Raw genomic sequence first — 13,690 nt, forward strand, 5'->3', positions numbered from 1 at the left:
TACTTGTCACTGGGGCTGGTGTAGCTGCTGTGCTTGCCGGCTCTCCCACCGCCAGCTTCTCTTTTCCTGAGTTGTTGAATTGCAATTAGAAATTAAAGTGAAAAATCAAGAGCTAACAGTGTCTGCTTATCCTTTGACCGTGGATGGTCAAAAACAAATTAACCCCGATGTCTGGTACTCTCCGGACACAATTAGTAGACTGGAAATTCCACCGATTAAAATCCAAATTTCGGAACCCCACATACCTGTGAGGGTAAGGCAATATCCCATATCCCTAGAAGGACGGAGAGGATTAAAGCCAGAAATTGATCGATTGTTAGCACAAGGAATCTTAGAGCCTTGTATGTCACCCTTTAACACCCCCATTTTGCCTGTAAAGAAACCAAATGTGAAATATTGGCTCGTACATGATTTAAGGGAAATAAACAAAAGAACTATCACCCGGTTCCCTGTAGTAGCAAATCCATACACACTGCTAAGCAAACTAGGACCCCATAACTCCTGGTATAGTGTGGCTGATTTAAAGGATGCCTTTTGGGCCTGTCCACTGGCAGAAGAATGCCGTGATTATTTTGCCTTTGAATGGGAAGACATAGAGACAGGCCGTAGACAGCAATTGAGATGGACCGTGCTTCCCCAAGGGTTCACTGAGTCCCCTAATCTGTTTGGACAGGCCCTGGAAGAGCTCTTAAAAGAATACCAGGTACAAACGGGGAACGTGCTGTTACAGTATGTAGATGATCTGCTCATAGCAGGGAATAATAAGGAGGATGTAAGAAAAGAAAGCATTCGACTTCTAAACTTTCTTGCACAAAAGGGCCTACGGGTATCACAAGAAAAGTTACAATTTGTGGAGGAAAAAGTGAAATATTTGGGACATTATTTGTTTAACGGCCAGAAGATATTGGATCCAGAGCGCATTAAAGGAATTTTGGAATTACCTATGCCTGTCACTAAGAGGCAAATTCGGCAGGCATTAGGGCTATTTGGGTATTGTAGGCAATGGATAGAAAACTATAGCTTTAAAGTTAAATTCTTATATGAACAACTGTCTAAAGACAAAATACCCAAGTGGACCCCTCAGGATCAAGAGCAGTTTGTCAGTCTCAAAAGAGAGCTAAGTCAAGCACCGGTTTTAAGCCTACCAGATTTAAAGCGGCCATTCCATTTATTTGTTAACATACATGAAGGAACGGCATTCGGAGTATTAACTCAGGAATGGGCCGGACAGAAGAAACCGGTGGCATACCTATCAAAGCTGTTGGACCCTGTGAGCAGGGGTTGGCCGAGTTGTTTACAAATCATTGTTGCTGCTGCCTTATTACTTGAGGAAACAAATCGCATTACCTTTAATGGAGAGGTTGTCTTATATGCGCCTCATAACATCCGGGGAGTGTTACAACAAAAAGCAGAAAAATGGCTTACAGATAGCCGATTATTAAAATATGAGGGAATACTTATAGAATCCCCTAAACTATCTTTGAAAACTATTGGAGCAGTTAACCCCGCTGAATTTTTGTACCCAGGAGAAGGTAATGAATTATTGCACAATTGTTTTCAAACAATTGAACAACAGACACGCATTAGGCCAGATTTAGAAGAAGAAGAACTACAATGTGGAGAAGTATTATTTATAGACGGGTCATCACGAATCGTGGAAGGTAAACGATTGTCCGGATATGCCATAATTAAGTTGGAAAAAGGAGAATTTAAGACAATAGAATCAGGTCCCCTGAGTGCCAGCTGGTCGGCTCAAGCCTGCGAGTTGTATGCATTGTGGAAAGCACTGGTATCACTGAAAGGAAAAGATGGAACTATATATACAGACTCACGCTATGCATTTGGAGTAGTACACACTTTTGGAAAAATATGGGAGGAGAGAGGATTTGTTAACTCACAGGGAAAAGAACTAATACACCCGGAATTAATTCGGCGAGTTCTGGGGGCATTGAAAATGCCGAATAAAATAGCAGTTGTACATATAAAGGGACACCAGCGAGGTACAAGTTATCAAGTTAGGGGAAATAATGCAGCTGATACAGAAGCAAAACGAGTGGCAGGCAATTATAGTATGATTTTGACTATGCAACAAGTACCTGTTAATAAGAATTTGAGTTTTGAGTCTGCAGAAAAGGAAAAACTAGAACAAATGGGAGCTAAGGAACAAGATGGGAAGTACATATTGCCAGATGGGAGAGAAGTCTTGCCGAAAGGCATAGCACTCGAAATATTTTCAAAAATACACAGTAAAACACACTGGGGAACCCAGGCGTTAGTTGATCATTTCAATCAACAGTTTGCCTGTATAGGCGTATATAATATAGCAAAGACAGTCACGGCAGCCTGCGAGACCTGTCAAAAGGTTAATCGAAACAACATGAGACAAAGACCTCTTGGAGGACGTTCCCCAGCATACAGACCTTTCTCACACATACAAGTAGATTTTACTGAACTACCTAGGGTAGGGCGTTATAAATATTTATTAGTTATGGTGGATCATTTAACACATTATGTTGAGGCTTTTCCTACCTCCAGGGCAACTGCTAACCAAGTTACTAAAGTGTTACTTGAACACATTATACCTCGATATGGAGTACCTGAAGTAATCGACTCGGACAGAGGAACACACTTTGTGTCAAAAATTGTTAGAGATCTAACAGAAAGCTTGGGTATTAAGTGGGAATACCATACACCATGGCATCCACAAAGTTCAGGAAAAGTTGAAAGGATGAATGGAGAAATCAAAACTATTTTGACTAAATTAATGATAGAAACCAAATTATCATGGATTAAGTGCCTATCCATGGCACTATTAATTCTCAGAACCAGACCCCGAGCAGATGTAGGAATATCAGCGTTTGAAATGGTGTATGGAATGTCTTATAGAATTGAAAGTTCACAAACAAATGTTTTAATTCGAGATCGTGTGATTAATGAATATGTTTCACAATTAGCAGAACATCGTAACAAGCTTTGGGAACATGGACTGATTGTGCAACGACCCCCGTTGGACTTAAAAATTCACAATGTTAAACCTGGGGATTGGATATTGATTAAAGTGTGGAAGGAAGAAACCCTAAAACCCAATTGGGAGGGACCTTATCTTGTTTTGCTTACAACAGAAACAGCTGTCCGGACTGCTGAGCGTGGATGGACTCATGCCAGTCGCATTAAAGGCCCAGTGACGAGACCCCACTGGAAAGTAATCAGTACTCCAGGTGACACCAAGATAACTCTGAAAAGATAACATAATGATAGAGACTTTATTTGATTATTTTGCCGCATTACCTTTTGGTATAAAGTGTGTATTGCTGTTTATATTTGCTATAATTATTTCTCTTTTTTTCTATTATATATGGAAGCGTACAAAGTGTGTTGAAGGAAATTGCTAAACTTATGCAACCACACAATAGTGAATATAGAAGATATGCTGATGTAAATAATATATGTACTCTAGATATACGAATTACGTGTAATAATTTGAACTGCAATTGTTATCCATTTGCTTGTTTTAGGTGTAAGGTATGCCAGGATAAATGGTGGACACACTGTGAATATGGATACCCTCCGATAGGAGCTTGCACACAGTGTTGGAAAATCCAAAGAACTCTCACTGAGTGGAAATTAAAACAATTAGAGTCTAAACAAGAAATTATTCGGGAATTCCATGAGTGGTGGAAGATTTTTTTGCCAAAGGAGTAAACCCTCAATATTATTGTTACCACTCCAACGAACCAGTCCCCTTTGTAACTGAAATTTTGGTTATAAAGTGTAGAAGGGAAGTACTAACTGTGCCTTGCTTTGCCCCATTAGTTAAAGCTGCAAAGTGGGAAGCCTATGTAAATAGGCAGAAAGCCCGAAACAGCTACTCTCCTGAAGAATTCCCTTGCTGCCAAGAAGATGGTACACCCCGTGGCTCGAAGCAACCGAGTCGACGGGCGAGGCAGAGGAGGAACAAACTGTGGAGAAAAGCCAAACTTCCCCAGGACCTTAAAATAGCAAAATTGACAATGTTAGTTTTGACTGAGCAAGTAAATGGAAAGCATGAACCATTAAGATGGGAATTAATATCCTGGGAAACATCCAAAGTGATAGCCACCTTCATTGGGGCGGGACAACCTAATTTCCCTGTACAACCTCAGCTAATTGTGAAAATGTATCACCATTTTATATGTGTCCCTCTTCTGGACTTATTGTAACCTCCCTGGACAAAACAATCACCAGACACAGCTTGTGCAAGATAAGATAACCGTAATCGCTTACACAAACTAAACCAAGTACCGCTTAGCAGATGTTGACTAAAGATAACTGTAAGATGTTCCAGGAACTAGCGGAGATAAGACAAACAACTCCATATAAGGACATATGAGTAAAAGGTCAACTATGGAACAAAGGAGGAAAACTTCTTACTTCAGTCTCAAGGATCACCAGGAGGCAGAGGTTGACCCCCTAACAACAGCAGAAGCATGCGCAGAGTACCTCCACTACTTCATGAACACGGAAGTGAGATGTATAAAAAGGGGCTGTTTGAACTGCTCAGCACAGCAGTTGGCGGAGCGCAGACTCCCCTGTCGTCCAGCGCTGTTTTTGCTCATATTCTACTTGCTATAATTAATAAAATTTTAATTGGATTATGATCCGTTGTGGTCTCAGTTTATGACAAAGAGAAACAACTCTGAGAGCCAATAAATCGCCACTGTGATGAGTGACTATTAATCTGGTCAGATCTGTCGTTATCTCAACCCTTCAAGCCCCACGTTGTGCGCCAAAAAGAACTGTCGTGGTTTAAACCCAGTCAGGTAACTCGTTCACTCATTTCCCCCCCTTCTTTCCCTCCCCCTACTCCCGGAGGGACGGAGAGGAGAATCGAAAAGAATGCAACTCCCACGGGTTGAGATAAGAACAGTTTAGTAACTAAGGTATAACACAGATCACTACTGCTACCACCAATGATAATAATGATAAAAGAAATAACAAGGGAAGAGAATACATCATCTCACCACCAGCCGACCGATAACTCGGCCCCCAGCCCCCGACCAAGCACCGACCCATACCTCCTCCAACCCTGCAGTCTCCCAGTCCTTCCGGCTAACTCCCAGTTACATCCTGGGCATGACGTGCTGTGGTATGGAATACCTCTTTGGTCAGTTTGGGTCAGGTGTCCTGTCTCTGCTTCCTCCTGGCTTCCCCTCCCCCCTGGCAGAGCATGAGGCTCACAAAGTCCTTGGCCAAACCAAAACATTACTATCAGCTCTGTTCCCGAGCTGAAAATCAAAACACAGCACTGCATCAGCTACCAAGAAGGAGAAATGACTGCTGCTGCTGAACTCAGGACACCGCTACATCAACCTTTCCGTTTTGATCTGTGACACATGCAAAATGTGAGAACTCCTTGCAATCCCACTGGTTCTCTGTTCCAGTTGCACTGCCACCCTTTTGCATCCCAGCTCTTGTTCACATGCAGGATTCAGGCCCACCACTGAAGTGCCATGTAATACTGATATTATCAGCAGTCTAATTTTTGCTCACTATGTAAGACCAGAATGCAGAAGGAAAAAATGCCAGGGGAGGCTGGGGAAAAGGATGAAACATGAAATAAATACTGGTTTTGACAATGTTTTCTACATTCTACAGCAAGATTTGGATTTTAATGGATTTTTTTTTCCAGTCTTCTACAAAGGTGTTAGGGATTTTTGCTATATCTCAGCAAAGTGTTTACATTCTTCAGCACCCAGCAGCAGCACCCATGTCTGTCAACCAGATGAAAGCAAAGTGTGCTGCTGCTCTTACCTACAGAAGAGGCAGGGCTTCCAGGGAAGCTGGAACATTCCTCATCTATATCACGTGCTACAGTCTTTTAAAAAAAGTATTTGCTGGTGTATGCGGCGAGGAGAAGCAGACAGGCCAAACCAATATGGGTGATAAGCAACTTCTCGTTTATTTGTGACGCAGTTCACATATATATAGGAGTGGTATTCAGCCACTCCTTCTTGGCACAACAGTATTGGTTAGCCCCCCACAGCTTCCTCCACATTCTCCTCCCAGGGCCGGTCTCTGGCTACCTGTGGGGGCCACCCCCTGCCTTGCTTGCACAGTCCTCCAGAACTCTATGGTCCTGCTCTTAGAGTCATTCTGCAACATGCTGGTGGACACACAACCAAATCAGAATCAATTTTTGTTCTAGGTTTTTAACTCTATTGAAGGGTTTGGCAGTTCAGGCCTTGACTTGCAAATCAGAAGTCCCAGTGATTTGAGGATCAAGATTTGGTTTGAGGGAAGAAACAAGCTTGACCATATGGTTTCCCTGTTGGCAATTAGCATGGCAACACTGCATGGACTACTAAAGGAAAGGCCCATGGGAAAAGGTTGCACCCAGGGCTCAGAAAAAAAAAAAAAAAACACAGATAACTCTCCTTTGTAAGGCTTGGCGCAGATTTTGTCTGACTCCTCTAAATAACAAGCAGAGCTCAATTTTATACAGACACAGTTTTGTTAGCTTCATTGGTTTCTTGTTTTTCAGCTATGCAAGAACCATACGATTCATTTTATAACTGGAAAGCCAGCTCTGCAGTGAGAGAATGTGGAAGTCATTTGTACTGTACAATACCATGTTAATTTTAAGATTTTGTTCCAGCTAGCAGAGTATGTAATAAAGAATTTGCATTATTCTGTATTTAGCCTGTTCAGTCCTTGTTTAGACAGCTTTCCAAATGGATACTGATGGTGTTCTTATATTCTGTGCCCATCCAGTTCACCTGCTTCAGGGAGGATGAAGGAAGGGGAAGACAAGGAAAATACACGCACTCACTAGTGGATTTACACCTAAGCTAGAGGATTCTCTGAACTTCCAAGACTGTAGCAGACTTGAGGAGGACACCCTGATCTGCTGGATGGCTGCTAGCGAGTACTGCAGACGCTTCACTACGCAGACCTCTTTCTTCAACCCTCATAGAAACATAGAATAGTTAGGGTTGGAAAGGACCTTAAGATCATCTACTTCCAACCCCCCTGCCATGGGCAGGGACACCTCACACTAAACCATGCCACCCAAGGCTTTCTCCAACACAGTCTTAAACACCGCCAGGGATGGAGCATTCACAACCTCCCTGAGCATCCCATTCCAGTGCCTCACCACCCCAACAGGAAAGAATTTCTTCCTTATATCTAGACTAAACTTCCCCTGTTGAAGTTTTAACCCGTTAACCCTTGTCCTGTCACTACAGTCCCTAATGAAGAGTCCGTCCCCAGCATCCCTATAGGCCCCCTTCAGATACTGGAAGGCTGCTAGGAGGTCTCCATGCAGCCTTCCCTTCTCCAGGCTGAACAGCCCAAACTTTCCCAGCCTGACTTCATACAGGAGGTGATCGAGTCCTCTTATCATCCTCATGTCCCTCCTTTAGACTTGTTCCAACAGTTCCATGTCCTTTTTTATGTAGAGGACACCAGAACTGCACACAATACTCCAGGTGAGGTCTCATGAGGGCAGAGTAAAGGGGCAGGATCACCTCCTCCGACCTGCTGGTCACTCTCCTTTTGATGCAGCCCAGGATATGGTTGGCTTTCTAGGCTGCGAGTGCACACTCCCAGGTCATGTTCATTTTCTCATCAACCAACACCCCCAAGTCTTTCTCCGCAGAGCTGCTCAGAATCTCTTCTCTGCCCTACCTGTAGCTGTGCCTGGGATCGCTCTGACCCAGGTGTAGGACCTTGCACTTGTCGGTTAGACTTCATAAGGTTGACATCAGCCCGTCTTACAAGCATGTCAAGGTCCCTCTGGATGGCATTCCTTCCCTCCAGGGTATCAACTGAACCACACAGCTTGGTGTCAGTGGCAAACTTGCTGAGGGCACACTCAGTCCCACTGTCCATGTCACCAACAAAGATGTTGAACAAGACAGGTCTGAACACCGATCCCTGAGATACACCACTCGTTACTGGTCTCCAGCTGAATATTGAGCCATTGACCACAACTCTTTGTGTGCGGCCATACAGCCAGTTCTTTATCCACCGAGTAGTCCACTATCAAATTGATGTCGCTCCAATTTAGAGACAAGGATGTCGTGTGGGACAGTGTCGAATGCTTTGCACAAGTCCAGGTAGATGACATCAGCTGCTCTGACCCCTGTCCGTCAGTTCTGTAGCCCCATCATAGAAGGCCACCAAATTGGTCAGGCATGATTTCCCCTTAGTGAAGCCATTCTGGCTGTCACCAAGGACCTTGTCGATTTTCATGCGCCTTAGCATGTCTTCCAGGAGAATCTGCTCCAAGATTTTGCCAGGCACAGAGGTGAGACTGACTGGTCTGTAATTCTCTGGGTCATCCATTTTTTTCTTCTTGAAAATGGGGGTTATATTTCCCTTTTTCCAGTCATCGGGAACTTCGCCTGATTGCCATGATTTTTCAAATATGTTAGACAGTGTCTTAGCAGCTTCATTTGCCAGCTCCTTCAGGACCTGTGGATGGATTTCATCAGGTCCCATGGACTTCTGCACATTTGCATTTTTCAGATGGTCTCCATATCCCCTCCTACAACGGGCCAAAGGTCATCCCAGGCACCATATCCTCTCCTACAATGGAACCATATCCTCTCCTACAATGGGCCTAGGGTCATCCCAGGCACAGCTACATTTTGGGCAGAGAAGAGATTCAGAGCAGCCCTGCGGAGAAGGACTTGGGGGTGCTGGTCGATGAGAAAATGAATATGAGCCAGCAGTGTGAGCTCGCAATCCAGTAAGCCAACCATATCCTGGGCTTCATCAAAAGGAGCGTGACCAGCAGGTCAAAGGAGGTGATCCTTATCCTCTACTCTACTCTTGTGAGACCTTCGTTGCAAACTGTAGTGACCGGACAAGGGGCAATGGGTTAAAACTTCAACAGGGGAAGTTTATATTGGATAAGGAGGAAATTCTTTCCTGTTTGGGTGGTGAGGCACTGGAATAGGTTGCCTAGGGAGGCTGTGAATGCTCCATCCCTGGCAGTGTTGAAGGCCAGGTTGGACGAAGCCTTGGGTGAGTTGGTTTAGTGTGAGGTTGTTGCAGAATGACTCTAAGAGCAGGACCATAGAGCCCTGGAGGACTGTGCGAAGAAGGCAGGGGGTGGCCCCCACAGGTAACCGGAGACCGGACATGGGAGGAGAACGTGGAGGAAGCTGTGTGGGGCTAACCAATACTGTTGTGCCAAGAAGGAGTGGCTGAATACCACTCCTATATATATGTGAACTGCGTCACAAATAAACGAGAAGTTGCTTATCACCCATATTGGGTTGGCCTGTCTGCTTCTCCTCGCCACTTACATGAGGTGTCCCTGCCCATGGCAGGGGGCTGGAACTACATGATCTTAAGGTCCTTTCCAACCCTAACTATTCCATGATTCTATTATTCTCACAGTCCCTGTGTCTGCCTTCCAAGACTTGGATGGTGTGGTCTGAGCATTTGCCAGTGAAGACTGAGGCAAAGAAGTCATTCAGAACCTCAGCCTTCTCCAAATTCTGGGTAGCCTGTTCTCCTGTTAGCTTCTGGAGGCAGCCTAGCTTGCCCCTTGTTTTTTATTCGCTACCTTCCTGTACAATCCCTTCCTGTTATCGTTAACATCCCTAGCCAATTCTATCTGGGCCTTGCTTTCCTAACCTGGTCCCTAGCTTTCTGGTCAACATCCCTGTATTCTTCCCAGGCTGCCTTTCCTTGCTTCCACATTTTATAAGCCTCTTTTTTCATTTGAATTTTCCTCAGCAGCTATTTATCCATCCATGGAGGTCTCCTGGCCCTCCTGCTGCACTTCCTTCTAGTTGGGATGCAACACTCCTGAGCTTGTAGCATGTGATCCTTGAATATCTACCAACAGTCTTGGGCCCCTGCCCTCTAGGGCTATATCCCATGGAACCTTGCTAAGCAGGTTCCTGAAGAGTCCAAAGTCTGCTCACTTGAAGTCCAGGGCTGTGAGCTTGCACACTGTTCTCACTGTCCCGAGGATCTAAAACTCGACCATCCAAGGCTGCCCTGGAGCGTCACGTTTCCAACCAGCCCTTCCCTGTTGGTGTTCACAAGGTCAAGCATGGCACCTCTCCTTGTCGGCTCCTTTATTACTTGCAGAAGGAAGTTGTCTTCCACACAGTCAAGGAACCTCCTGGATTGCTTGTGCCGGGCCGTACCGTCCCTCCAAGAGATATCAGGGTGGTTGAAGTCCCCCATGAGAAGAAGGGCCTGCGAGTGTTAGGCTGTTCCTATCTGTCTGTAGAGTGCTTCATCCACAGATTCCTCTTGATCAGGGAGTCTTTAACAGATCCCCACAGTAATGTCTCCCATCGCTGTTCTCCCTTTAACCCTGCCACACAAACTGTCTGTTGACTGCTCACCTGTCCCCAGACAGTGTTTCATACTCTCCAGCCTATCCCTAACATAAAGGGCAACTCCCCCTTTTCCTGTCACTGCAGTCTCTAATGAGAGACCTTGCACTTTGCATGGTTTTTTATTTTTTTTTCAATCAGGTTGTCCTGGTGGAATATATCACTGTAACAGGTGAATTGAAAGAGGTGTTCTCTCCAACTTTTTCTGCAATATATGCCTTTCCAATATAAAAGTTAGAAGCCACTAGTTTATATCATCTACTATTTAGGGGAGCAGGTGTATCAATTATATTTTCCAAACTTAGTAACTCAGAATCAGATTTCTCTTCAACACTGAAATCTACATATTGTAATGTCTCTGCTAGTTTACAAATGTGCAGTGTCTCCTGCCACAGAGAAAAGTGTTTGTTGCATGTCTTTCCATGCCACCTACTGCAACCACACTGAAAAGAAACTTATGCACATAGTTTCCTGTCTTATAGCAAGAATGTGCTGCTTGTAATCCTCTTCTTAAAAACAGCAGATGGAATAACTTTCAGTGTCTCTATCCAGAAAACATAAAATATTTAAGTCTAAAAGCTGAACATCTGGTTATAACATCTGACTATAACATAGGTTATAGTCAGTTGAGAAAACTCAACTCAAATTGGCTTTAGAATTTAGAATTTAGTGCAGCCTTAATGGAGTGCCTGACAAGGCCTGTAACAATTCACTGTAACAGGTGAATTGAAATAGGTGTTCTCTCCAAATTTTTGAATGATACTCATCAGCTTATTAATGCATAGGATCATCCGCATTTACATTAAGCATAAATAAATACATAGCGTTCAGTGTCCCTGTGTGCACAGATCTCTACTGAAATGGTCTTGGGAAATTTCACTCTCCAAGAATTACAAGAAATGGCCTAGAAGAAAAGACTGATTTCAGCTACAGGCATCTGGGTGACTGCAACAAATGTCCCTTGGGGTTACCACCACTGAGGAACAGTGTCCCAGGTCTCTGCAATTGCTGGGAAAAAGGGCTGCTTTACACACCCCCTGTGGGGGAAAAGGAGAGGGCCTTTTCTCAGGACTCTGCTAATAAAAAAAACCCAGACAACTCAAAGGCAAGAACTGAAGACATTAGCATAATTAGAATTTCCTTGGAAATGACAGTATGGAAGTACATCCAAAGCAGCTTGACTCACACATTTCACGTTTCCTCCAATGTTTTTGACTTTTGGTTTGGGGTTGGTTTTTATTGTTTTATAGTGTCACTCTTGATGCAAACCACCAAGCAGAGTGCTTTTGAGTATAATGACAATGGAGGCAAATATTTGTGACAACAACTAGGAGAAAAAAAAATATCCTCGCAGCCTCTTAGTCAATTCCCACCTACAGCAGAAGCACTAGTAATAATGATAAGGGAAATAACAAGGGAAGAGAATACAACCGCTAACTACCTGCTGACCGATACACAGCCCGACCCCTTCAGTGATATATATCTTCCAGGTAACTGCCCCAGTTTATATCGTGGGCATGACATGCTGTGGTATGGAATACCTCTTTGGTCTGTTTGGGTCAGGTGCCCTGTCCCTGCTTCATCCCAGCTTCCCCTCCTCCCTGGCAGAGCATGAGACTCACAAAGTCCTTGGTCTGGGTAAACATTACTTAGCAACAACTAAAAACATTGGTGTTATCAGCACTATTCTCAGGCTGAAAGTCAAAACACGGCTCTGCACCAGGATTTGATCTATACAGGAAGGAGCAGAAACAAGGTGAGTATTCTGTGCATGGTCTGTAGTAAAGCACCCCCATTCAAGCGTGCATGGCTTACCATTTCTATTAGTTTTGATACTGTCAAGTCTTCCAGCAGCTGAAAATTTTCATACAGTGAGGGTAGTTGTTACACTGGGGCCCTTTAGAATTTGTACTCAGTTGTTGAGATCTACCGGATATCAGGCATTAGAATAAAAATTTAAGTCCCCTTACCTCACCACAGCATGACTAGAGAATAAGGTATTGTAAGAGAAAATAATACAAGCAGATACATTCTGCAGTTTCTCCTGTTCTTGTATGCTGTGCAACACATTGAAAAGCTTGAGTCTTCCACTTCTGAAGTAGATCCCTCCCTGTGCTTTTCAACTGGTCTGATTCAGCTGAAGGAATTAAGTTACATCAGTTAGTGTTTTCTTCTAATCACGCATACAAGGGAAAACCAAGACTGTTTATACAGCTTGCTCACTCTTGGAAAAACAGTTGAAGCTTGTTTGTTGTTATAGTGCTTTTTAAGACAAGCCAGAACTTGCCACCTTCTACTTCCTCAGTGTTGCACACTAACATGGGAATAGATTATGAATAAATGTTTGGAAGTTAGTCAAGCAAAGGACTGCTGGTTACTACATTATCACGATAGGGTCTGTTGTGGGAAATGAAAGAAGCAATTTACTAGCTTATATTTGTTTCTCTCCAAAATTGCTATGTAAATTGAATCTTTAACTCAGTAGATAGTTTTGTAATCCTGGCACACAAGAATCCACTAAAGTCAGCTAGATAAAAGAGGTAGCACATCTCTAAGCAACAGCTGTCAGCTGAAGACACTCATGGCAGGTATATCAGACTGCTCTCCAATTCCATCAGTTAGGCAGAAAGGTAAACAGCAGGCTTTTTACTTTTAGAAGACCTGTCTAGTGCCAAGACTCTTCCATACTAGGAGGAGCAGGAAGCCTGTGCAGAAAGATGCATCTTCAGAAGGGAGAGGATATGCTAGCATGGTGTTCAGCCCCAACTTCTGAATAGTCCAGGAAATCTTGTCATCACAGGGAGTCTCTAGGTTTCTTTGTGAAAGATCTGTTACCCAATATACCAGTAAATCTACCAGAAAGATCTACCAGTATCCCAATTCCAGTGTGACAAAGTGCACAGAGCATACATTGTTAGTTTGCATTCACAGAAAACTGGATTTAATTCATGGCATATGATGTAGTGGTTTCTCCATTTCCATTCATACTGCATTATCCCTTGTGTGAATGACAGAGGTGAAGTGTTTTATCTCATTACAATGAGGAAACATTTTTTTCCTCTGCCCTTTCAGCAGGATGGCCTGCTGACTCAAAGCTAAGACTGATCTCACTTATTCAATGAGGAGGTAAAGGGTTGCTGTCTTCATTCACCTAGTTCTGGTACTCTGCATGTGGACCATTCGAAGCAATACACATCTTCATTGTTCCTATAAACAGTGAGCGGCAGGAGGAACATGAAATTCCAAAAGCTTTGTCTTAAAATTCTTGTAAATCCCCTCATGGGTCATCAGACCTCTTTCAGGAGTCTAAACAGAATAGTAGCAATAAGGACCAAGTCCAAGACAGA

At 43.7% G+C, this 13,690-nt stretch overlaps 1 protein-coding gene across 1 annotated transcript; it reads left to right on the forward strand.

The window, feature by feature from the left end:
* Positions 1–364: 364 nt before the first annotated feature.
* Positions 365–4,012, forward strand: LOC130605415 (protein NYNRIN-like; the record flags this gene model as incomplete). Its single annotated transcript, XM_057420864.1, has 2 exons — positions 365–3,218; positions 3,814–4,012. Coding segments are annotated over exons 1-2 (2,474 nt in total), but the record flags the coding sequence as incomplete, so codon positions are not given.
* Positions 4,013–13,690: the final 9,678 nt, after the last annotated feature.

The sequence above is a fragment of the Pezoporus wallicus genome, unplaced genomic scaffold (assembly GCF_028554395.1).
Source record: "Pezoporus wallicus isolate ANWC-B61680 ecotype Strahan unplaced genomic scaffold, APGP_CSIRO_Pwel_v1 contig_7728, whole genome shotgun sequence".
Classification (NCBI taxonomy): domain Eukaryota; kingdom Metazoa; phylum Chordata; class Aves; order Psittaciformes; family Psittacidae; genus Pezoporus; species Pezoporus wallicus.